General features: G+C 45.7%; 4 protein-coding genes across 7 annotated transcripts in view; 3 read left to right on the top strand and 1 right to left on the bottom strand.

Moving 5' to 3' along the window:
* Positions 1–746: 746 nt before the first annotated feature.
* On the top strand, positions 747–4,076 carry prl (prolactin). Its single transcript, XM_017495643.3, has 5 exons — positions 747–909; positions 1,513–1,634; positions 2,448–2,552; positions 2,676–2,858; positions 3,387–4,076. Exons 1-5 carry the CDS (start codon positions 870–872, stop codon positions 3,573–3,575), a joined length of 639 nt encoding a protein of 212 aa, XP_017351132.2. The 5' UTR covers positions 747–869; the 3' UTR covers positions 3,576–4,076.
* A 752-nt stretch (positions 4,077–4,828) lies between these two features.
* LOC128629320 (GTPase IMAP family member 9-like) lies at positions 4,829–5,797 on the top strand. The gene has a single exon (XM_053676834.1). The coding sequence runs from the start codon at positions 5,431–5,433 to the stop codon at positions 5,749–5,751; it is 321 nt and encodes a 106-aa protein (XP_053532809.1). The 5' UTR covers positions 4,829–5,430; the 3' UTR covers positions 5,752–5,797.
* Positions 5,798–7,976: 2,179 nt separating this feature from the next.
* Positions 7,977–14,049, bottom strand: prmt1 (protein arginine methyltransferase 1). 2 transcript variants are annotated; one of them, XM_017483397.3, is made up of 10 exons: positions 14,010–14,041; positions 12,997–13,092; positions 12,752–12,907; positions 12,285–12,348; positions 12,012–12,154; positions 11,137–11,224; positions 10,914–11,029; positions 10,670–10,820; positions 9,582–9,703; positions 7,977–9,240 (listed from the first exon to the last, which is right to left on the bottom strand). In XM_017483397.3, the coding sequence occupies exons 1-10, from the start codon at positions 14,034–14,036 to the stop codon at positions 9,157–9,159; spliced, it is 1,047 nt and encodes a 348-aa protein (XP_017338886.2). In that variant the 5' UTR covers positions 14,037–14,041; the 3' UTR covers positions 7,977–9,156.
* A 2,404-nt stretch (positions 14,050–16,453) lies between these two features.
* ap2a1 (adaptor related protein complex 2 subunit alpha 1) overlaps positions 16,454–23,744 on the top strand; it is a 32,164-nt gene continuing 24,873 nt past the window's right edge. For 2 of the 3 annotated variants that reach the window (XM_053676793.1, XM_053676790.1), the window contains exon 1: positions 16,455–17,285. In XM_053676793.1, coding sequence (XP_053532768.1) covers positions 17,219–17,285 — 67 coding nt within the window. In that variant the 5' untranslated portion in view covers positions 16,455–17,218. Of the gene's footprint in view, positions 17,286–23,744 lie in introns of all 3 variants that reach the window. The other variant, XM_053676789.1, reaches the window with a different exon arrangement.

The raw sequence follows: 23,744 nt of genomic DNA, 5'->3' as shown, positions 1-23,744 counted from the left end.
AGTTTCTGCGGTGTGTGAAACACCTTTAACCTGACATCCATCACTTCGCCCGCTTCAGCAACCGGTCTGAACCGGAACACCTCACAATAGAATTCCTCAGCAAGAGCTCAGCCAATCGCATCATCTCACTCATACTGTTCTGCTCTCTGATTGGTTGGTGGGTGGGATTAGTACCCGTATCCTTAAGGCACTGCAGATACACTACAAAAAACACTGACAGAATACTACGCACACACACACACACACACACACACACACACACACACACACACACACACACACTCACACCCACAGCTAATAATAGCACCGTATCAGCTCTGGCCTGAGTTACACGTGTGTTTGTGGTAAAAACAGTCAGTAAGGGGGAAAGGGTGTTCCCTGAGTTTAACCAACATAGAAGATCAAATTCAGTAGACACAAAACAAAGACACACACACACACACACACACACACACACACACTCAGAACTCTTGTGTAAGCCATCTGATCAATGTTTTAGCGCCTGGCCTTTACATCCTGCTGCTCGTAATTAAACCGATCCTGTTCATGAATTTAAAGGAGTGATGTTGGATTGGTCTGGAGTGGTGACTCGTCCTGCGTCCTGCACCCGCACATATTCATCACTCCGGACCCCGGGGCAGTAATGTTTCTCATTTGGGGAATTCAGGAGCAAGCCGGTTTGGAGACAATGAGTTCCAAGTGAAAAACCTGCGCTACCTTCACTAATGAGACGAGAGCACAGAGAGTATATAACACCGGCACGGACGAGGATGTGACACTCAACCCGAGAGACAGAGTCATCACCGAGAGCGTGGACCACTGAACTGCTGAACTACTGAAGAAGAAGAAGAAGAAGAAGAACTAGAAGAATGGCTCGATGCTGTAAATGCCCCAGACTGCACCTGGCAGGTCAGTGTTTAATGACTAGTCTTTAATTCTTCTGTCTTTTCCTCTTCCATCTTTGTTGTTTAGAGTAAATATCTCTTTATTCCCTTCTTCAGTTTCTTTCATTCTTTCTTCAGTGAGCGCTTTATCCTGGTCAGGGTCACGGTGGATTCGGAGACAGTCCTGCTAACACTGTGCGAGTGGGGAAGTCTTTTTAAAGCAACAGTGTGTAATATTTAATGCCCTCTACTGTCTGCGGTGTGAAGTGCAGTTACAATAAAAACATTCATATGTTTTCGCCTCCTACACGCTGAAATGTCATATGACCTGTGTGATGCCTTTTATGGAAAAAAAGAGTTTTCCTGTCCTTTTAAAAAAAATTCATGTAAAATTTTCCACCACATTTCTTTGAGATTTTATACTGAAACTTTATGTTCCTCGAAAATATTGTCTTCTAAAGAGGGGGAGGAAAAAAACTCATTTCAGACCTGAAAATTTTTAAGCAAAAGCTTGAATCTCTCTGTGTATCAGGGTGGCGAAAGACAGTTTGAGGTGTATTTTTAGGAAGATGTTTGAATATTACAGAGCGCACCTTTAATGAACCTGATTACTGTGTGTGTGTCTCAGTGACGGTGTTGGCGTGTGTCCTCGTCTTCACTGAGGGAGTCAATCTGAACGACCTCCTGGACCGAGCGTCACAACTCTCCGACAAAATGCACTCGCTCAGCACCTCCCTCACCAACGACCTGGTCAGTGTGTGTGTGTGTGTGTGTGTGTGTGTGTGTGTGTGTGTGTGTGTTTGCCTACTAGACAATGCAGTAGTGTACAATTTTTAACCTGAAGATAGAACTATCTGTGTCGATTTCCTGCCTCTGTTTACATTCCTACTTGTGAACAGTACTTGTGAAAGTAGGCGGAGTTTCTCTGGAGGGTGTGGGGCGGAGACTAATGATGGACCAGTCCTTTTTCTTTGAACAATGAAATGAACAATGAACAATCCTGTAGATTACATGATGCTGAATTACGACCCTGTTAGTTTGTTTTAATGGCAGCGATGAAGCCAGGGTGCCAATACTTTGCACTTCATGAAAATAGAGAGAAATGGAGTGTAAAGTTTGAGATGTTATAAAATACAACAATAAAAGCGCGAGACGTGGCGAGGAGACGTACATGAGAAGTAGTCATAGTGCACTATGTAGTGAGCATGTAGACTGGACAGGAAGTTGTCTGGGATTCCGTCTAACCTGAAGATGATGGATTTTATACGGGTCATACTTAACAATGAATTTGGAAACCGGATCACGTTTCCGTTCTCTCTGCGCTGTTTAGGAAAATGTTGACGATTTTTTTCCAGCATGATGAAGGAGGAGCATCGTGAAGAGCATCATGGAGCTGTGGACAGGATAGTGTGTGTGAGAGGATTAGATGAAGGTGTGTTATGAATGAGGAAGCAGGTGGAGAGTAGACGTGAGGTTGACGTCAGTCAGATAGATGATAGTATGAACATCTTTCTGAATTTCTCCTGCGTTTCTCCATCTTCATTTCCTGCTGTTCCTCTGCAGGACTCTCATTTCTCCTCAGTAGGAGGAAAGCTCATGAGGCCGTCCATGTGCCACACGTCGTCCCTGCAGATCCCCAACGATAAAGATCAGGCCCTCAGCGTACCGGTAAGAGTTGACTCCTGAGTTCTGTGAAACATAAATAAATCACACTGCAGCTGGCCACTAGAGGGCGTAAGAGAAATTCTTCTGTCCTTGACTGACGTTCCTCTGCTCCTCTGTGTGCTGCAGGAGAGCGAGCTCCTGTCTCTGGTTCGCTCTCTGCTCATGGCCTGGTCAGATCCTCTCGCTTTGCTGTCGTCTGAGGCCACCAGTCTGCCCCACCCTGAGCGCAACTCCATCAACACCAAGACCAGAGAGCTGCAGGACCACACCAACAGCCTGGGGGCCGGCCTCGAGCGCCTCGGCCGCAAGGTACACGTGGCACTGAGAGTGCAGCGTGTGTTTAAAATCTCCTTTACTGATCCTTTTAACATTGAAGTCAAAGTGAACGCTGTGTACAGTGCATAAGAATTCACCCCCTGCCCCCAAACATCTATTATAAACACGACTGCGACTCAAGGATTACATCCACCTAATGTCAGTGAGCGAGTAAAGAGGGGATTAGTCAGAGACAACCAAGAATCTGAGGGAAACTCTGAATGTACCACCATGCTGCCACCATCGTGCTTCCCAGTGCAGATGGAGGTCTCGGGCTGATGAGTCTGATCAATTTGCAAACTATTTAGATTTTTAAAATAGTTTAGATGAATCTGAAACATTTCCTCCTGTGAATTCTGTTGTGAAACGCACAATATTCATCAGTGTTAAAATGACTGTGGTGTTGAATTTCATTCCTCCAAAGAATTTCCCACGTTCTAACACTTCTCCGCGAACCTCCTGCTGACTTTCCTGATCAAACTTTCCTACCAAATAACACCCACTCACTGGTTTATTTTGCAGATGGGCTCGTCCCCCGAGTCCCTGTCCTCTCTCCCGTTCAACAGTAATGATCTGGGACAGGACAACATCTCTCGCCTGGTCAACTTCCACTTCCTGTTGTCGTGCTTCCGCAGGGACTCGCACAAAATCGACAGTTTCCTCAAAGTGCTGCGATGCAGAGCTGCTAAGATGCTGCCAGAGATGTGCTGAAGTTCTGACCTTCTGACGTTTCTCCTCTGAACTTCTCTGAATTCATCAAGAATGGTTTTATTCTCGTACGATTTAAAAGAGTGATGCTGAACGTTTCTTTAAAAAGGGTCGCACGTCTCACACGTTTCACACGTGGTCAGATTCGTGCGTGTCCCTGTCGCAGTAATTATCCTTCATACTTGAGTAAATAAACGAGAGAGCAGGACAGAGCTGTGCTTTATCCTCGAATTAAACCAGGAGGAAAACATCAAACTGGCGATGGAGCTGGTGCACTGATCTGTGTAGTGTCTCGTGTAATCACTTTAAAATCAAATCACTGATGAGCTGACTCAAACCTTCAGATCACTCTTTTAACATGCGTATGGCTGGGAGGAACCTTCTGCACTTTATCCTGTTTATAGAAATACTGATTTAGGATCTTAATTAGTTTTCCTTTTCCTCATCTTTACAAAACTGCTGAACCAAAAATGTCAATAAATCGATATCACGCATCCTGAAAAAGTTCTGAATCACTTCTGAGTTATTACATCACACTCGGGGTTTAATATGGGGTTTTAAATGGACGGGGTCGTTTAAAATTAAACTCCGCCCAGAAAGATTTGCATATTAATGTTTATAATTCACATCTGAACGTCATCAGTGAATGAAGATTTATTTTATAATGAAATTCTGACTTCTTTCATGGACATGACACTGAAAGGTCATAATTTAGAAGGTAAACACACGGCCATGTGATCTCATCAGTGTGTGTGTGTGTGTGTGTGTGTGTGTGTGTGTGTGTGTAAACGCAGTCACGTTGCTGAGGTTGACACTGGCTCGATGTTCATCCTTTAATACAGAAGAGTTCTGATTTAGACCACAATAAAACTCTTATCACAGTTAATACTCTGCTTTTACACGGTATTTTTTAAAACTAGACAATTTTGTCGAAATTTTTACCTAACGCTGTGTGTGTGTGTGTGTGTGTGTGTGTGTGTGTGTGTGTAACTCTGTACAGTGAACACTTCAGTACAGTGCGCTTTAAACTGCAGGAACTTAAGCGTGACTCATGACTAAGGGCGGAGTCGAGGAGGAGGTCCCTAAATTGCTTTGAAAACTTTTGTCCCCTAAACACACTGAAGCTCTTAAACCACACACACACACACACACACACACACACACACACACACACACACACACACCCCCCTCATGGAGAAAGCTGTGATGATGGGTAGGTGAAGATCTGCTAGTTTAAGTAACAGATGACTATTACAGCATGTCTGTAAAGCAGAAATATTGATCCCGAATCGTTTTCTATAGCAGCGGCTCTGACTGACACGAAGCTGCAGAGATGGAGTCAGATAATTTGTTGATCTGGTGAGGTTTTCTGTAAGGAGAGGTTTATGTAACGAATGGAAGGAGTCTCCAGTGTCAGCGCTGTGTAGGAGGTTAAGCTGTAACTGTAAGTTCTAGGAGTTTACGCTTCTTTGCAGTTTCTCGGTAAGTCGTGCGTTTCTTGTGTGTTATTAACGTCAGGACAGGAACACACGCAGAGCACATCCAGAGCAACCTACAGCAGGTACAGAACAGGGGTAAGAATGGGACTTTCTACTGGCTTCGCTCTGACGTAGTGGAGTAAATCAATTAGAAAGTGAAGCATGTAACTGGAGCATGATGGATTTTACACAAAGCACACAACCCACTGCTTTTCTTTTTCTTTCCGTTTTTATTTTTCTTAATTTTGCGACCTGCAAAAGATCAGAGCGCGGATCTGTGGATCGTCCTTGTTGGAAAAAGAGCGACAGGAAGCACCATCCTCAACAAAGAGGTTTTCCACAAAGAGGCCAGTTCCCCGTCGGTGACGAAAGCCCATAAGATGGCCACCACCGCCCTTCATGGCTGTAACCTGGTGGTGGTGGACACTCCGGGATGGTGCGACACATATCTCTCCAAGGTCGAAATTGTCCAGGAAACAATCCAGTGCATCGACATGTCCTGTCCTGGACCTCACGTGGTCCTGCTGGTGGTGCTGATCGGTTGCGTCACCGAGGAGGACTCCAAAGCTGTCCAAATGATCCAGGAACTGTTTGGAGAAGGAGCCACTAGATACATGATGACCATGTTCACGAAAGGAGATGATCTGGAGGACAAAGGCATCGATACCTGGCCAATGCCAAGGCCGAACTCAAGAACCTGACAGACAAGTGCGGGAGAAGATACCACATGCTCACCCACAGGGAGCAGAACTGCAACCAAGTGAACATGTTTCTGATTAAGATTCAGGACATGGTGCGAGGGAACGGCGGAAATTGCTACACCAACACCACGTACCAGCTGCTGGACATGTACAAGACGAAAGAAGTCAAGATCCACAACCAAATCAGGAGCGTGGAGAGAGATGCACATGAAGGAGGCTGAGTTTCAGTGGAAGATAGCCCTCGTGAAGCAGGAGCAACAGTGGCAGAAGATGTAAGAGTCCGAGCTGACGGGCCAGCTGCTGGAGAGCGAGCTCAAACGGATCCGCGTGGAAACCTCACCGCTTTGGAAAACCTATCAATGGAGCTGGCGCAGTAAGAAGAGAGGAGGAGTGCCGCAGAAGAAGAGCTGGAATACGCAGAGCACCAAAAGAAGATTCAGGTGGAGTGGAAGATGCATCAGCTTCAGAGGGAGGAAGAGGAGCTGAAGATGAGCGAGTCACAGCACAAACAGTGCATGGAGGAGGAGAGGGAGAAGCTGGAGCAGGGGTGAGACCACATGCTGGGAGAGAACACGCAGAAGATGAGCGAGCTGCACAAGGAGGAACTGGAGACCAAGGGGGAGAAAGAAGAATGACTGAGGAGGAACATCAAGAGGACGTCCTACTGCATCACTTAAATAATCACCGTTACAAGGAACACCGTGTAGAACATTTCAGCTCGAGTGTGTGTGTGGTTTGGAAAACTGTGAGGATCCTCTGCTTGTCCAACTCTCTCCGAGTCTAACAACCCTCGCAGATTAAACTCCCGCGTTCTCCGCTTTCAGTGCCATGTAAATCTCACGCCCATGTGCTTTACAAGCAACGTCACGTGATTTACTAACAAAAACTGATGATCATTTCCACACAGAGTAAATTTAACCACGTATACTGTTGATTAAGGTTTCCATGGCACCAAATACCATCATCAAATAATGTTTACTCGAGTTAAACGGTTCAGAAGAGCACAAAGTAAACGGGTCAAACTTCCGCTTTTAGTAAACTTTACACTCGCGTTGACAAATAAGAAAACACTGAGGTGTGGAGGAGAGCTACACCACGTCCGTATAACTGTAATATTAATCAGCACAAATAAATAAAATGTTACCAGAGAATAAAAATGAAATAAATAATCCTGATGAACTGAGCTTAGTGATCTAATCCATTATTTCTAAAACGATCAAAACATTCGCTCCAGTTTATATCCCCCATTTCTAATTTCTATTCCAAACACAGAACACGGGACCTGAGTGCTCTCTCTCTCACACACACACTCTCTCTTTCTCCCTCACACACTCTCTCTCACACACACAGTCTCTCTTTCTCCCTCACACACTCTCTCTCACACACAGTCTCTCTTTCTCCCTCACACACTCTCTCTCACACACACTCTCTTTCTCTCACTTTCTCTCACACACACTCACTTTCTCCCTCACACAGCCTCTCACTCTCTCCCTCACACACTCTTTCTCTCACACACACACACTCTTTCTCACACAGCCTCACACTCTCTCCCTCACACACTCTTTCTCTCACTCTCTCTCTCACACACACACACACACACACACTTTCTCTCACACAGCCTCACACTCTCTCCCTCTCTCTCACACACACTCTCCCTTTTGCTCACATAAGGACAGCAAGATGAAGCATAAAATAATCAAACTCTTCAGGCATGTAAAGAAGTAGCTTTGATTGGTTTCTGTATTTTCATTTTGCTGTCTTTACACTCACATACAGAACATTTCTCTCACTCACTCACACACACAGAGTTAACACTTGATCACATGCTCCTTGGCTTTCACTTTAACGTCACGTGTTTTTCATTTCCACATGTGGAAGTGAGAACCTTCAGTTCTAGACTCTGTGCAGTTTAACCTTCTAACTGAACCGGAGTTTAATACTCCGCATTTCTACAGCAGTGTTTATACCAGACTCCTGCAGCGACAGCCTCTGTACAGAAATAAAGCTACTAATAGTAATAAAAAGCACCCCCTCACACACACACTGTCGAAGTGTAAAATGTAGTAAAATAAGGATAAATTAAGTGTAGAACCTGTACGCTTCCAGAAGCTCGAACATTCCCCCAGAGTTTCAGTTCAGGTGTATATGCCACAGCGTGGAACACTCAGTAAAGAGGTTGATGTGAGTTTTCTATAAAAACTTTTGAGCCACACAGCAACGAGACAAGATTTTTCTCCCAATTTTATTGTTTTATTAAAAAAAAAAAAAAAAAGAAAAAGAAAATAATGTACTTCTAATGGAGAGAGTTTTAGCCAGCTGTAGCCCAGCGCAGTGATGAATACGAACTGATCCTCTACACTGAGAACTTTTCTTCTTTTACACCTGTGATAATGACGGATATTAAAACTAAAGGAGACGTGTAGCAGACGCTGAGCCTAGTTTAGTGCGTTACATTTCTCTAACACTGATTCAGGGGATGGACACCGGCTTTCTAAACCGGTCAGCGCCTGACGTTCTCTCGCAGTGGATCCGTGTCAGAACACAGCTCAGTGCCACTGGTGGTCGGAGTTCGGTTTGTAACAGCGAAACGACTAAAAGACGATCAGTCTGAAATCTGCCCCCCCAACGAAACAAAATTAGTTTTAAAAACCGACCACGCGAACTGTAATGGAAAATAAAACCAGAGTGAACCGTTGGTTATCAGAGCGCCCTCTAGGGTCCACACTGACAATGCAGTGTGAGCACAGGACTGCAGGTACGCTTTCACGTTCAGCCAATCACAGAGCCCGGCTCAGGCTCCGAACAGCAGCCTCAATTCATCATAATTTTTAAACACAGAAAAGGGTGGATTAGTAAAAGGAATTTCAAAAATACACCAATGATCGACTTGCGTTTTCCCCAAACATGCAGAGACGCACTGATTGAGAGGAGCAACCAAACCGTCACAGGAGGCTCATCTTACCCGACTAAATGCTAGAAATCAAAACGGGACAGGTGCGTTGCCATGACAACATGATCCATGACTGCACAACAGGTTAAAAGTGGCTGAACATGAACACTATGTACAGGCAAGAGGGAACCAGTGCATGTTCCTCCATGTGTGTGTGTGTACACGTATATATCTACATCCTCGCTGAAAAAAAATTCAGTACAGGACAAAAATAATAAAAATAAATCCTGTGTGAATATTGCACAATAAAAACGCCGCTGCGTCGTCATTGTATAGAAACTCAAAAGTGTCCATGTGTAAGCGTATAAAAGTCCTTCGGTGATCATCTCAAGAGCACGCTCTAAAAGGAACAAGGACACACACACACACACACACACAGAACATGCACTGATCTCCCTCAGACAACCCCTCCCCACACACACACACACACACACACACACGCACACAGAGGAGTTTTAGCGCATCCTGTACTCCGAGGTCTTGGACATCTCACAGAGCTGACCCTTGAAGTCGATATCTACGGTGAAGTCCAGATCTCTCTGCAAAACAGAAGGTGTTGATTAATTCTCTATAACAGCAGCACAGCTGCACATCACAGCTGTATCAATCATTAATGTGCTTGTTCTGATAGGTTAGCATTTCTATAGCAACAGCTCTTTTTTTTTTTTTTTTTTTTTTTTTTTTTTTGAGTTTATAGCTTGGCGTAAGTGAGAACGGGAATCAAGTTCACTGGTGTTCCACAACGTTAAAATTAAATGCTATGAAATTTTTTTTTTTTTTTTTTTAAATATGCTCTCATAGAAATAGAAAGTTAATAGTTGGTAAATCGGTGCGGAATAAAAGGAATAAAAACTCAGGGACAGTAACGCCAAGGCCTTACATTGTTCTTGATATTGGGTTTCATGCTGATGGTGCCAAAGATCTCCTCTCCCGTCTTCACAGTCAGATAATCATCCAGATAAAAGACAGTCTGCTTCCAGTGGGTGTACGGAGACTCTGGACCTGAGAAGAACCAAGAATGTATTTTTTTTTTTAAAGAAAAAAAATAAAGCTTACAGGTTAACCTCAAAGTTCCTGTAAAGTTAGCCTAAATCCCCTAACCAAGGCATACCCAATATAAAATTCTTTTAAATTCTTAAAGAACATGCATGACCCAGTTCTGGTCTCTTTTGAAAGGTGGTTTTCCCCACAGAACTCAGAGTCACTGTAAGTGCTCCTGGTATTGAGTAATAGAAGTCTGAACACACTGAAACAGAAGGGATTTTTCCACCTCTGTGTGTGCGCACGCCTACAGCCTGAAGCCTTATCTAGTCCAAGTTTGATCATACCAAATCTTTATCTAAGGATACGTCCATGCGTTTTACCAAAATCACCTGTTGGAGACTCCAAAGGACCCTTGGGTAACCATGTACACATACCAAAAAAAAAAAAACACAAAAAAAAAACACTACTACTCTTGATTTTTCCTCATGATTTTGGACACTAATGAAAGGTGACCGAAGAGCCATCATAACACATCCAGCAAACTTATTTATGTCTGAATATACAGTTATTTATTTAGTACAGTTTTTATATTTTATTAGTGTTTTCCTTATCCGTTTCGCCATAATTCACCTTCTAAGCTTTTACACTCAAAACACTAGTACTGGTTACGCAGCTTTACACACGGAGTTTTAAACTGAAGCGTTGAGAGTTTTATTGGCTATACACTTATCATACACTTAAAATTATCCTGTAATTTTACTAATTTTATCCTTTTTTCAATTATTCTGTATACAGTAAGTCTATTGTCCTTAATTGGTACAATTACTTACATTGTTTGTTAATGTTAGTATTTTATTCAGTTTTATTTTGTCTTAGTTTATTTCTCGTGTTTACACTACCCTTCCTTTGTACTTGCAAAATGGACAATTGTTTGTCAGGCCAACAAAGCACAAAGAACCGTAAACAGGTTCCACAGTGACGCACCGGTGGAGAAGCCGGTTCTCTTATGGCAGCGTGTGAACTCGATGTTGAAGTAGGTGACCAGAGCATGGATGTAGTCGTTCCTCTTCACCTGCAGGCAGAAGGGCGAGGTGAAGGACAAATCCTCGATCTTCACCGTATAGATGTCCACCTCCTGAAACACGCACACACACACACACACACGTTAAGAATATGTTTGTGTGCACCTTTTTAATCAGAGTGAGTAAACGGTGAATAATTCCTCCACCTTGATGAGGCAGGAACTGGAGACGAGCTGTTTGGGGTCCACAACGTCCACCAGCGGCTCCTTGATGGCCACCTCCTTGATGCAGGACATGTCAAAGCCATACACGTTCTCCCACCCTGACAGAACAGGGGAGGAAAAGATCTTTAACAGGACACCACCGGGAGAAAACACTGAGACACACACCAGCAGCGTTCCTGAAGAATGTACCCCCACACACACTCACAGTGGATTTTATAATCCTTGTACTGACGGTCCTCGATAGCGGTGATGTACAGCGTGGCTCTGTCAGGGAAAATCAGTCCATCAGGTTTCTGAAACAAGAGCGCACGAACATTATAATAAACCAATATTTACATACCAGCCTCCCAGACACCTTAGTAATCATCAAAAACAAACGGATATGTGTGAATAGTCGTTTTTTTTTACACTCTTAAGGACACCTAGTCAAATCTAGAACCCTTTGAGGTTCCTCTGTTACACAGAGTTCCTTTAATGAGAAAAGCTTCCAAGAAGGACCATCTTATGCCGTCAAGGATCCAGATTAGAAAAAGAACCCAAGAAAGAGTACATTTTGTTGTTGCATACCCTCAGTAAAGTATGAAAAGAGCATACTCCTTAAGGACCAAGTCATTAAACAAACATACAGACTGTTTGGATAATATATTTCCATGTCATGTGAATCTCTCTTTTTCTGAACATCTCTTCATCACGAAAGTGAAAAACTGATCATATATTCCTGAAACGAGAAGCGTTTTATAATCTAATTAACATTCAAGTCAAAAATAATTAATGTTTAGGAACAAAACTATAAACATTACTATAGTAATATTCTTGAGATGTATGAGATTTACAGTTTAGTGCTGCATGCTGTTACTGACTGAGTTATAGATAGATATATAATTTTTTGAAGCTAAAGTGTTTGGCACGAGGCATCATTTATTGTACATATTTGTGTAGCACACCTAGCTCTGAATTACAGTAAAGATCTCCGCTAGTTTGGAGGAGATTTCCACCTTGTACTTTCTTACACTAGGAGAAAAGGTTAATATTCTGGCATGTGTTAATCAGGGAGAGAGACGCGAGATCTCTGATCCTCACCAGCCACTTGTCTCGGGCGTAGATGACGGTGTTGAGCATGGACTCGTAGAACAGACAGTAACCCATCCACTCAGAGATGATGATGTCCACACGGTCCACTGGCAGCTCCACCTCCTCCACCTTACCCTTTATAATGGTCACAACTGGAAGAACAGGAAGTGACGGCACAGAAGGTGGATACTCTGATTTACTCATACAGCAGATACGTACATACATGCAGTTTATTCACAGCGAGAAGTACAGTGTGTGTAGCAGTAAGGAGAGTATGCTTACTGTGATCCAGCTTGTTGGCCTTGACGATCTTCACCGCGTAGTCAGATATGCTGCTGCACTCGATCTACAAAATCAACACAGAGTTTACACTCCGGACCTCAAACACCGTCCCGGTTCTGTAACAAGGTTCTTCCAGTCTCCTCATCACTATTAAAGATTTCACGACGGTTACACAATTCCAAATCTGAGCTATCTGGAGTAGGTGTGGCATGGGGAAGGTAGAGCTTCTGCAGTCACATGACCAAACAATGCTGATCCTCAATGAGTGAGGCAGAGTATGTCAGTGCTGTCAATCAAGCTCACTCAGAATATTAGGCCACACTCACTCAAGCAATTCTAACGAAAGGTGTCCTAAATCTGATGGGGTTGTGAGAGTGAGACAGAGAGCACAAACGTGTGTGTGCACACATGTGTGTGTGTGTGAGAGAGAGAGAGAGAGAGAGAGAGAGAGAGAGAGAGACACTCACACCAATGACTTTCTTGGCCCCCGCCTTGGCTGCAAACATACACAGGATGCCAGTGCCGCTGCCCACATCCAGCACCACCTTGTCCTTGAACAGGTGCTTGTTGTGGAACATGGAGTTTCTGTAGGTGAGTGTGCGGACTTCATCCTTCAGCATCTCCTACAGACAGACAGAAAGCAAGGAGTGAGACAGAAGGACATGCTGAGAGATTATACATGAACTATCCGGAATGGACCTCATGATCTGACCTCATGGATGCCGAAGTGGGCGTAGGAGTCGAAGTAGTAGTCCTTGGACGTCATGTCCTCAGCAGCAGGCTTCTCTGAGCTCTCTCCCTGTGACACCTCCAGGGCAAGGACAGGAACTCATTAACACAAAACACTAATAACCCAGATTAATGATATAGCACTTAATGAAGGAACAATAAATATCCATTAAAGTGAACAACTTCAAAGAACCTCTCTCTCTCCATCCTACGGCTGTGTGCCATGTGAGCAGCTCTAGCCTCAGACTAGCTATTAGCAAAGCAACCATGCTAACAACGTGGAGCTACCCGATAACCCCTTTACAGCTTTAAAGCGCCCGAATAGTATTCACTTTCACGCGCACATTTTAACTACACAGACTATGATTAGAATCATTAAAGCTAACTAGCAAAAAAATAAAATCACATGCGTTTTATACTTTTCATTCGCACCCGTTCTCGGACAAATCCCGCCTCAAAACGCGTTATGATAGGCTGCTAGATCAGCCCGCCGCGTGGATAACTTCCGGCCAAGCCAATTACACTATCGAGAGTCCAAGCGACTAGCCAATCGTCGCAAAGGGGCGGGATTTGCCGTAACACGGGTAGTCTACAAAGGAACTAATCCCATGCGGTGTGTGCACGAGCTAATTATTCTCTTAGCTAGCTAACTAGCTAGTGTGATTCAGCGAGAAATTTAACCGCGGACCATACAGAAGTTTAAACCTTATCGAAATGTCCAAACGAACCTTGTAAAAGGAAACGCTTTACTCTTAGTGAATACCGCCACGCTAAAACATTGTACCGTTAGCAGTTAGCGGAGAGTCTGAGGTAAACTAGCGCTAGCTGTTTAAAATGGATGGTGCGCAGCACACAATTAGCGGGTAGGTTAAAAAGCGCGTGAGAGCGAGCATATTAACGGAAATCTGAAACAAAACACGAGCCTAAAGACAACAGGTAATTCTTTCCCTCGCGTACCAGTTTGACCGGGCCGCTCTTTGTGTAGCCGCAGCTCACCTCCATCGTGTCCGCGGTCTCCGCCATTTCGCTGATGAATGGTTTGAGTGCCTCAGCGCTGCTACACAACATAAACCCGTCTCCTCTTCCTCCCGCCTCTGCACAGCTGCTCTCTGATTGGTCCGTCGCGTTGTGGCTCCACCTCCATTATCCCGCCCCTTTTCTATTAACTCGACTCCTGATTGGTTGAACGGGAAAGTATTGATTTCCCTTGAGGCTGGGTTGGAACGTGAGCGTCACTGATCGTGTCCTCTTTCTGTCATATTTTGCGTTTTTTAAATATAATTTTTACTCCTATTGCTCATGAAGTGTAAAATAATATAATTTAATGTAAGTTAATGCAGTATGTAGCTTAAAGACCACAAAAGTCTTTATATTTCTTCTGTACTCACATCAGAATGAAACCTGCTGAAAATCTCACCTACATCTCAGCAAGATTCTTCCTTATATTACAAATTAAGAAATATTAAAATGCACAAATAATACATAGTATTACAGACTAAAATGCACTTAACATCAGTGCTCCTCAAGATGTTTTTTTTTTTTTTATCCCTTTGACCAAATATGGCTTTAATATGAACCAGTGTGTGAAATGATAAATAATTGGAATTTTTCCCATAAACTTTTTTAATATTGTGGAAGCATTAAAGTTGCTAAGTAAGGAATAAAACACTGTTTATTGGAAACGACACAAAATGGAGTTACTGTTACCATTTTTGTATAACAGCACGTTCCCAAATGTTTTATTCCTCTTATACCACAGCAATTTACCAACAATTACAGTTTTCTATTTGTTAAACAATGACACTTATAACTTTTAACCATTTATAGTTATATTTCACGTTGTGGAACGTCAGTGAAGCAAGTTCGTTCCTGTTGTCACTTACATTATAGCAGCTATAAACAGTCGTTCCCTCACCAGCCCCTTCTTTATTCTCTCTATTTATTCTCTAAAAAAAACCCCGCAGCTTGTCGTGTTAGTGAGAAACCACAAAGAAGCGTAAACTCCTCCGTCCTGTAGATGTCTGAAAACTTAAAGTTACAGCTTTATTCAATTCAGTTTTATTTGTATAGCACTTTTAACAGTGGACATTGTCCCAAAGCAGCTTTACAGAAATATATACATTTAGGATATAGATTTTAAATGTATGGATTTATTCCTACCTCTGACTTTACAACACACTGACACTGGAGAGTCCTTCCATAAATGTTACATATACACACTTTTCCTTTTTTTTTTACAGAAAACTTCACCACATCAACTTTTTTTTTTTACCCGTTCACATGGAGCTTACGCTGTACACGTCCCTGTGAACGAGCTGTTACTACAGAAACGATAACATATCAGAACAAGCGTATTAATTATAAATAAGGCTGTGATGTGCAGCTGCACTACTGTCAGCGCTGCTGTTATAGAGAATTAATCAACACCTCCTGACCAACCACAATCCAGAACTCAGCAGCGCTGCTATGGTGTAACAGAAAATATTCAGAACTTTGACAACTTATAATTAGAATCAAATTAACCACAATTGCTTGCTTTGTTTTGTTTAAATGGAGTATGTGATCTTTTATTAAATCTGTATCTCTTGTTGCTTGTTATTATAGGTTTAACTGGGTTAGTGTGTGGCACAAGCTCCAAATTATAGAGTGCTGCAGGGATGAGGTATTTCTGTAGGCCAACCCGGAAGTTAGCATCACCCCGGTTCCCTCAACAAAAAGCCAGTAGGATTCTTCCATTGGCTTTTGGATTATTGCAGAAAATAATCTCTGTGACCAACAAAAGTTTATGATTCTTACACGTTTTTCTATACAACTGTGTGTTTGGGGAGGAATCACATATGGGTGTGATGGCACATACTTTTCTAGAAGATTTTATACTCTCAAAACCATTATATATTGCATAAAAATGTATTAAATGATCAAATGTGCATCATATATTTATGTATGTGCGTATTTCAAAAAAAAAATTTGTTTAATAGAAACAGCAGCATTATGGAAATTCAATGAAAGTCTCATAAATAGAAAAATATAATTATTATACTATAAAATATTGCTTCTAAATTTGCTTCTAATTCTGAATACACAATTAAACGAGTTTTTATATACTCTAGAAATATTTATTTTCTTTTTTTGGTGTATGGATTAAATATAATGTTTATGTACTGTTTATTGTTATTTATTTATAATAGTACAGTCAGTTATTTCACAAATAAAAGCTATAAAAGACCCAAGATTCTAAAAACAAGAAACGAAATACAATACATTAAAAAGAGAATATTAATAATTTAAAGATGTCTTGCATAATCATTAAACCAATCAGACCGCTTCACGATGTTTAAGTGAGTTATATTCTAACTAATAAACGTATTTCGCAGCTGTGACGTAAACGCGTACAGCCAATCAGGTCAGTGGGCGGGGCTTGTAGAGAGGAAGCGCTTACAGAATCCTTTCGCTGAAGGAAAGGGGAAAAAATAAAAAGCGTCTCGTGCCCCGTTGCTCGTTCTGTCACGAGCCTTGTCCGTTGGTCTCGAGCGAGCAGAAAGGCACGTAAACCGGTGACGTGGAGCGCGTGCAGCGTTATACATTTATATATTGAACGTGAGAAAGATAAATTAGTCGCACGGTCTGAGTGTGTCGGATTTCGGGTGATGTAGCCTTTCTGACCGTCTGATAGCGCTAGCATAGCTGTTTAGCTAGCTGACTCACAGTGAGCAGAAAAAAACCCCAGGACACCGAATCCGTTTATTTCTCCTCCGAGTCGTGTTTAATAACCGCTCAACCACCGACGACGGATATCTGAATAATATTACTTCTAGCTCGTTGGTCAGTAGTCGGTGGAGTTTCGGGGATCCGGAGTGAATAATCATCTCTTTGATTGGGTTTGAATGAATTCCTGTGAGAGGAAACGTCAAGTGATATTTAGGAGCTGAAACTCGGCGCGAGACAGTGACCTCAATCCGGCCGCGTATCTGACACACTTCACCGGACTCTCGCGCTGGAACAACCCGCTAGCGACGTTAGCAAACTAGCGCAAAAAACACCTGAGAACGCCAAGATCCACAGTCCTGCAGTAGATTAGCTTCTGAGCTAACTGTGGGGTTTTCTGCTAACCGAATCCTGTTTGATCCAGACACATTTCCATCTGGAAATAATTTGTTAGCCGAGAGAGAGAGTAAACAAGAGAGAGAGTAAGAGAGAGAGTAAAGATGCCGGCCGTGTCGAAGGGAGACGGGATGCGGGGATTAGCCGTGTTCATCTCGGACATCAGGAACTGTAAGTGTTTCACCTTTACTTCAGTTTTAATATTATTGAGGTAGCGACTAGTTAAGATTGTGTGTGTGTGTGTGTGTGTGTGTGTGCGCGCGCGCGTGCACAGGATGTAAACGTGTTCAACATGAACTTGTGATTATATATTTATTTCTCCTGAAATTTAAAGCAGGATGTGAAGTGTTCCGTGTGTGTGTGGGGGGAGAGTTGTAATGCATTCGTATGGGGTTTAGAGGCCTGTCTGTCTTTGGACTGGTGATGATTTCCTCGAGGTGTCTGTGTCTGTGTCTCGGTGTGTGTCCCGGTGTGTGTCCCGGTGTGTGTCCCGGTGTGTGTCCCGGTGTGTGTCTCGGTCTGTGTGTGTGTGTGTGTGTGTGTGTGTGTGTGTGTGTGTGTGTGTGTGTCGGTCTGTGTGTGTGTGTGTGTGTGTGTGTGTGTGTCGGTCTGTGTGTGTGTGTGTGTGTGTGTGTGTGTGTCGGTCTGTGTGTGTGTGTGTGTGTGTGTGTGTGTGTGTGTCGGTCTGTGTGTGTGTGTGTCGGTCTGTGTGTGTGTGTGTGTCGGTCTGTGTGTGTGTGTGTGTCGGTCTGTGTGTGTGTGTGTCGGTCTGTGTGTGTGTGTGTCGGTCTGTGTGTGTGTGTGTCGGTCTGTGTGTGTGTGTGTCGGTCTGTGTGTGTGTGTGTCGGTCTGTGTGTGTGTGTGTCGGTGTGTGTGTGTGTGTGTGTGTGTCGGTCTGTGTGTGTGTGTGTGTGTGTGTGTGTGTGTGTGTGTGTCGGTCTGTGTGTGTGTGTCTGTGTGTGTGTGTGTGTGTGTGTGTCGGTCTGTGTGTGTCTGTGTGTGTGTGTGTGTGTGTGTGTCGGTCTGTGTGTGTGTGTGTGTCGGTCTGTGTGTGTGTGTGTGTCGGTCTGTGTGTGTGTGTGTGTCGGTCTGTGTGTGTGTGTGTGTCGGTCTGTGTGTGTGTGTGTGTCGGTCTGTGTGTGTGTGTGTGTCGGTCTGTGTGTGTGTGTGTGTGTCGGTCTGTGTGTGTCGGTCTGTGTGTGTCGGTCTGTGTGTGTGTGTGTGTGTCGGTCTGTGTGTGTGTGTGTGTGTCGGTCTGTGTGTGTGTGTGTGTGTCGGTCTGTGTGTGTGTCGGTCTGTGTGTGTGTCGGTGTGTGTGTGTGTCGGTCTGTGTGTGTGTGTCGGTCTGTGTGTGTGTGTCGGTCTGTGTGTGTGTGTCGGTCTGTGTGTGTGTGTCGGTCTGTGTGTGTGTGTGTCGGTCTGTGTGTGTGTGTGTGTGTCGGTCTGTGTGTGTGTGTGTGTGTCGGTCTGTGTGTGTGTGTGTGTGTGTCGGTCTGTGTGTGTGTGTGTGTGTGTCGGTCTGTGTGTGTGTGTGTCGGTCTGTGTGTGTGTGTGTGTGTGTCGGTCTGTGTGTGTGTGTGTGTGTGTGTGTGTGTGTCGGTCTGTGTGTGTGTGTGTGTGTGTGTGTGTGTGTGTCGGTCTGTGTGTGTGTGTGTGTGTGTGTGTGTCGGTCTGTGTGTGTGTGTGTGTGTGTGTCGGTCTGTGTGTGTGTGTGTGTGTGTGTGTGTCGGTCTGTGTGTGTGTGTGTGTGTGTGTGTGTCGGTCTGTGTGTGTGTGTGTGTGTGTGTGTGTGTGTCGGTCTGTGTGTGTGTGTGTGTGTGTGTGTGTGTGTGTCGGTCTGTGTGTGTGTGTGTGTGTGTGTGTGTGTGTCGGTCTGTGTGTGTGTGTGTGTGTGTGTCGGTCTGTGTGTGTGTGTGTGTGTGTGTGTGTGTCGGTCTGTGTGTGTGTGTGTGTGTGTGTGTGTGTCGGTCTGTGTGTGTGTGTGTGTGTCGGTCTGTGTGTGTGTGTGTGTGTGTGTGTGTGTGTGTGTGTGTGTCGGTCTGTGTGTGTGTGTGTGTGTGTGTGTGTGTGTGTGTGTGTGTCGGTCTGTGTGTGTGTGTGTGTGTGTGTGTCGGTCTGTGTGTGTGTGTGTGTGTGTGTGTGTGTGTGTCGGTCTGTGTGTGTGTGTGTGTGTCGGTCTGTGTGTGTGTGTGTGTGTCGGTCTGTGTGTGTGTGTGTGTGTCGGTCTGTGTGTGTGTGTGTGTGTCGGTCTGTGTGTGTGTGTGTGTGTGTGTGTGTGTGTGTCGGTCTGTGTGTGTGTGTGTGTGTGTGTGTGTGTGTGTCGGTCTGTGTGTGTGTGTGTGTGTCGGTCTGTGTGTGTGTGTGTGTGTCGGTCTGTGTGTGTGTGTGTGTGTCGGTCTGTGTGTGTGTGTGTGTGTCGGTCTGTGTGTGTGTGTGTGTGTGTGTGTGTGTGTGTGTGTGTGTGTGTGTGTGTCGGTCTGTGTGTGTGTCGGTCTGTGTGTGTGTCGGTCTGTGTGTGTGTCGGTCTGTGTGTGTGTCGGTCTGTGTGTGTGTCGGTCTGTGTGTGTGTCGGTCTGTGTGTGTGTCGGTCTGTGTGTGTGTCTGTGTGTGTGTCGGTGTGTGTGTGTGTCGGTGTGTGTGTGTGTCGGTGTGTGTGTGTGTCGGTGTGTGTGTGTGTGTCGGTGTGTGTGTGTGTCGGTGGGTGTGTGTGTGTGTCGGTGTGTGTGTGTGTGTGTCGGTCTGTGTGTGTGTGTCGGTCTGTGTGTGTGTGTCGGTCTGTGTGTGTGTGTCGGTCTGTGTGTGTGTGTCGGTCTGTGTGTGTGTGTCGGTCTGTGTGTGTGTGTCGGTCTGTGTGTGTGTGTCGGTCTGTGTGTGTGTGTGTCGGTCTGTGTGTGTGTGTGTCGGTCTGTGTGTGTGTGTGTCGGTCTGTGTGTGTGTGTGTCGGTCTGTGTGTGTGTGTCGGTGTGTGTCGGTCTGTGTGTGTGTGTCGGTGTGTGTCGGTCTGTGTGTGTGTGTGTGTGTGTCGGTCTGTGTGTGTGTGTGTGTGTGTCGGTCTGTGTGTGTGTGTGTGTGTGTCGGTCTGTGTGTGTGTGTGTGTGTCGGTCTGTGTGTGTGTGTGTGTCGGTCTGTGTGTGTGTGTGTGTGTGTGTCGGTCTGTGTGTGTGTGTGTGTGTGTGTGTGTGTGTGTGTGTCGGTCTGTGTGTGTGTGTGTGTGTGTGTGTCGGTCTGTGTGTGTGTGTGTGTGTGTCGGTCTGTGTGTGTGTGTGTGTCGGTCTGTGTGTGTGTGTGTGTCGGTCTGTGTGTGTGTGTGTGTCGGTCTGTGTGTGTGTGTGTGTCGGTCTGTGTGTGTGTGTGTCGGTCTGTGTGTGTGTGTGTCGGTCTGTGTGTGTGTGTGTCGGTCTGTGTGTGTGTGTGTCGGTCTGTGTGTGTGTGTGTCGGTCTGTGTGTGTGTGTGTCGGTCTGTGTGTGTGTGTGTCGGTCTGTGTGTGTGTGTGTCGGTCTGTGTGTGTGTGTGTCGGTCTGTGTGTGTGTGTGTCGGTCTGTGTGTGTGTGTCTCTGCCTGTGTGTGTGTGTCTCTGCCTGTGTGTGTGTGTCTCTGCCTGTGTGTGTGTGTCTCTGCCTGTGTGTGTGTGTCTCTGCCTGTGTGTGTGTGTCTCTGCCTGTGTGTGTGTGTCTCTGCCTGTGTGTGTGTCTCTGCCTGTGTGTGTCTCTGCCTGTGTGTGTCTCTGCCTGTGTGTGTCTCTGCCTGTGTGTGTGTGTGTCTGTGTGTGTGTGTCTCTGCCTGTGTGTGTGTGTCTCTGCCTGTGTGTGTGTGTCTCTGCCTGTGTGTGTGTGTGTGTGTGTGTGTGTGTGTGTGTGTCTCTGCCTGTGTGTGTCTCTGCCTGTGTGTGTCTCTGCCTGTGTGTGTCTCTGCCTGTGTGTGTGTGTGTCTGTGTGTGTGTGTCTGTGTGTGTGTGTCTGTGTGTGTGTGTCTGTGTGTGTGTGTCTGTGTGTGTGTGTCTGTGTGTGTGTGTCTGTGTGTGTGTGTCTGTGTGTGTGTGTCTCTGCCTGTGTGTGTGTCTCTGCCTGTGTGTGTGTCTCTGCCTGTGTGTGTGTCTCTGCCTGTGTGTGTGTCTCTGCCTGTGTGTGTGTGTGTGTGTGTCTCTGCCTGTGTGTGTCTCTGCCTGTGTGTGTCTCTGCCTGTGTGTGTCTCTGCCTGTGTGTGTCTCTGCCTGTGTGTGTGTGTGTCTGTGTGTGTGTGTCTGTGTGTGTCTGTGTGTGTGTGTCTCTGCCTGTGTGTGTGTGTGTGTGTGTGTGTGTGTGTGTGTCTCTGCCTGTGTGTGTCTCTGCCTGTGTGTGTCTCTGCCTGTGTGTGTCTCTGCCTGTGTGTGTGTGTGTCTGTGTGTGTGTGTCTGTGTGTGTGTGTCTGTGTGTGTGTGTCTGTGTGTGTCTGTGTGTGTGTCTCTGCCTGTGTGTGTGTGTGTCTCTGCCTGTGTGTGTGTCTCTGCCTGTGTGTGTGTCTCTGCCTGTGTGTGTGTGTGTGTGTGTGTGTGTGTGTGTGTGTCTCTGCCTGTGTGTGTGTGTGTCTGTGTGTGTGTGTGTCTGCCTGTGTGTGTCTCTGCCTGTGTGTGTGTGTGTCTGTGTGTGTGTGTGTCTGTGTGTGTGTGTGTCTCTGCCTGTGTGTGTGTGTCTCTGCCTGTGTGTGTGTGTCTCTGCCTGTGTGTGTGTGTCTCTGCCTGTGTGTGTGTGTCTCTGCCTGTGTGTGTGTGTCTCTGCCTGTGTGTGTGTGTGTCTGCCTGTGTGTGTGTGTGTGTCTGCCTGTGTGTGTGTGTGTGTGTCTGCCTGTGTGTGTGTGTGTGTGTCTGCCTGTGTGTGTGTGTGTGTCTGCCTGTGTGTGTGTGTGTGTCTGCCTGTGTGTGTGTGTGTGTCTGCCTGTGTGTGTGTGTGTGTCTGTCTGCCTGTGTGTGTGTCTGCCTGTGTGTGTGTCTGCCTGTGTGTGTGTCTGCCTGTGTGTGTGTCTGCCTGTGTGTGTGTCTGCCTGTGTGTCTGCCTGTGTGTGTGTGTGTGTGTGTCTGCCTGTGTGTGTGTGTGTGTGTGTGTCTGCCTGTGTGTGTGTGTGTGTCTGCCTGTGTGTGTGTGTGTGTCTGCCTGTGTGTGTGTGTGTGTCTGCCTGTGTGTGTGTGTGTGTCTGCCTGCCTGTGTGTGTGTGTGTCTGCCTGCCTGTGTGTGTGTGTCTGCCTGCCTGTGTGTGTGTGTCTGCCTGCCTGTGTGTGTGTGTCTGCCTGCCTGTGTGTGTGTGTCTGCCTGCCTGTGTGTGTGTGTCTGCCTGCCTGTGTGTCTGCCTGCCTGTGTGTGTGTGTGCCTGTGTGTGTGTGTGTGTCTGCCTGTGTGTGTGTGTGTGTCTGCCTGTGTGTGTGTGTGTCTGCCTGTGTGTGTGTGTGTCTGCCTGTGTGTGTGTCTGCCTGTGTGTGTGTCTGCCTGTGTGTCTGCCTGTGTGTGTGTGTGTCTACCTGTGTGTCTGCCTGTGTGTGTGTGTGTCTGCCTGTGTGCCTGTGTGTGTGCCTGTGTGTGTGCCTGTGTGTGTGCCTGTGTGTGTGCCTGTGTGTGTGCCTGTGTGTGTGCCTGTGTGTGTGCCTGTGTGTGTGTCTGTGTGTGCCTGCCTGTGTGTGTGTGCCTGTGTGTGTGCCTGTGTGTGTGCCTGTGTGTGTGCCTGTGTCTGTGTGTGTGTCTGTGTGTGTGTCTGTGTGTGTGTGTGTCTCTGTGTGTGTGTGTGTGTCTGTCTCTGTGTGTCTGTCTCTGTGTGTCTGTCTCTGTGTGTCTGTCTCTGTGTGTGTGTCTCTCGGTCTGTGTCTGTCTGTGTGTGTGTCTGTCTGTGTGTGTGTCTGTCTGTGTGTGTGTCTGTCTGTGTGTGTGTCTGTCTGTGTGTGTGTGAGACACACACACACAGAGACACACACACACAGAGACACACACACACACAGAGACACACACACACACAGAGACACACACACACACACACAGAGACACACACACACACACACAGAGACACACACACACACACACACACAGAGACACACACACACACACACAGAGACACACACACAGAGACACACACACAGAGACACACACACAGAGACACACACACAGAGACACACAGAGACACACACACAGAGACACACACACACACAGAGACACACACACACACACACACAGAGACACACACAGAGACACACACAGAGACACACACACACACACAGAGAGACACACACACACAGAGACACACACACACACACAGGCAGAGACACACACACACACACAGGCAGAGACACACACACGGCATCTCATGGTTTGGGATTAAAGTGGTCCTGGTTAGAGTAGACCGGTGTGTGGGTGAGAGTCTCCACAGCTCAGAACTCTGCACTGTGGCTGCACGCTGATCTCCTGCCAGGGGTGTGTCGATTGGGTGGGGGCGTGGCATGGCGTATCTGGAACCCTGTTGGCTGTTGTGTAAACACCGTCACTCTGAATTCATGTTTCGAATGGAAGTAAGTCAACGTTGGGAGTCAGTTCCTGGGTCTCGTGCCCAGTGTTCTGTCATCATCACTCTCGGTTCCAACATAAAGAAATGTGTCAGTGGATTGGACTGGATTG

Source organism: Ictalurus punctatus, chromosome 2, assembly GCF_001660625.3.
Source record: "Ictalurus punctatus breed USDA103 chromosome 2, Coco_2.0, whole genome shotgun sequence".
In the NCBI taxonomy this organism is placed as follows: Eukaryota; Metazoa; Chordata; class Actinopteri; order Siluriformes; family Ictaluridae; genus Ictalurus; species Ictalurus punctatus.
Note: the sequence above shows the minus strand (reverse complement) of the source record. Positions and strands in the feature narration are given on the sequence as shown.

Excerpts from the sequence above, each read along its gene's own strand:
- LOC128629320 (XM_053676834.1), top strand. The coding sequence starts at position 5,431 with ATGGCCACCACCGCCCTTCATGGCTGTAACCTGGTGGTGGTGGACACT.
- prl (XM_017495643.3), top strand. The coding sequence starts at position 870 with ATGGCTCGATGCTGTAAATGCCCCAGACTGCACCTGGCAG. Across the intron at positions 1,635-2,447 it reads CCTCCCTCACCAACGACCTG|GACTCTCATTTCTCCTCAGT; the intron begins GTCAGTGTGTGT and ends GTTCCTCTGCAG. Across the intron at positions 2,553-2,675 it reads ATCAGGCCCTCAGCGTACCG|GAGAGCGAGCTCCTGTCTCT; the intron begins GTAAGAGTTGAC and ends TGTGTGCTGCAG.
- prmt1 (XM_017483397.3), bottom strand. The coding sequence starts at position 14,036 with ATGGCGGAGACCGCGGACACGATGGAG. Across the intron at positions 13,093-14,009 it reads AGACCGCGGACACGATGGAG|GTGTCACAGGGAGAGAGCTC; the intron begins GTGAGCTGCGGC and ends CTTGCCCTGGAG. Across the intron at positions 10,821-10,913 it reads CCAGTTCCTGCCTCATCAAG|GAGGTGGACATCTATACGGT; the intron begins GTGGAGGAATTA and ends TGCGTGTTTCAG.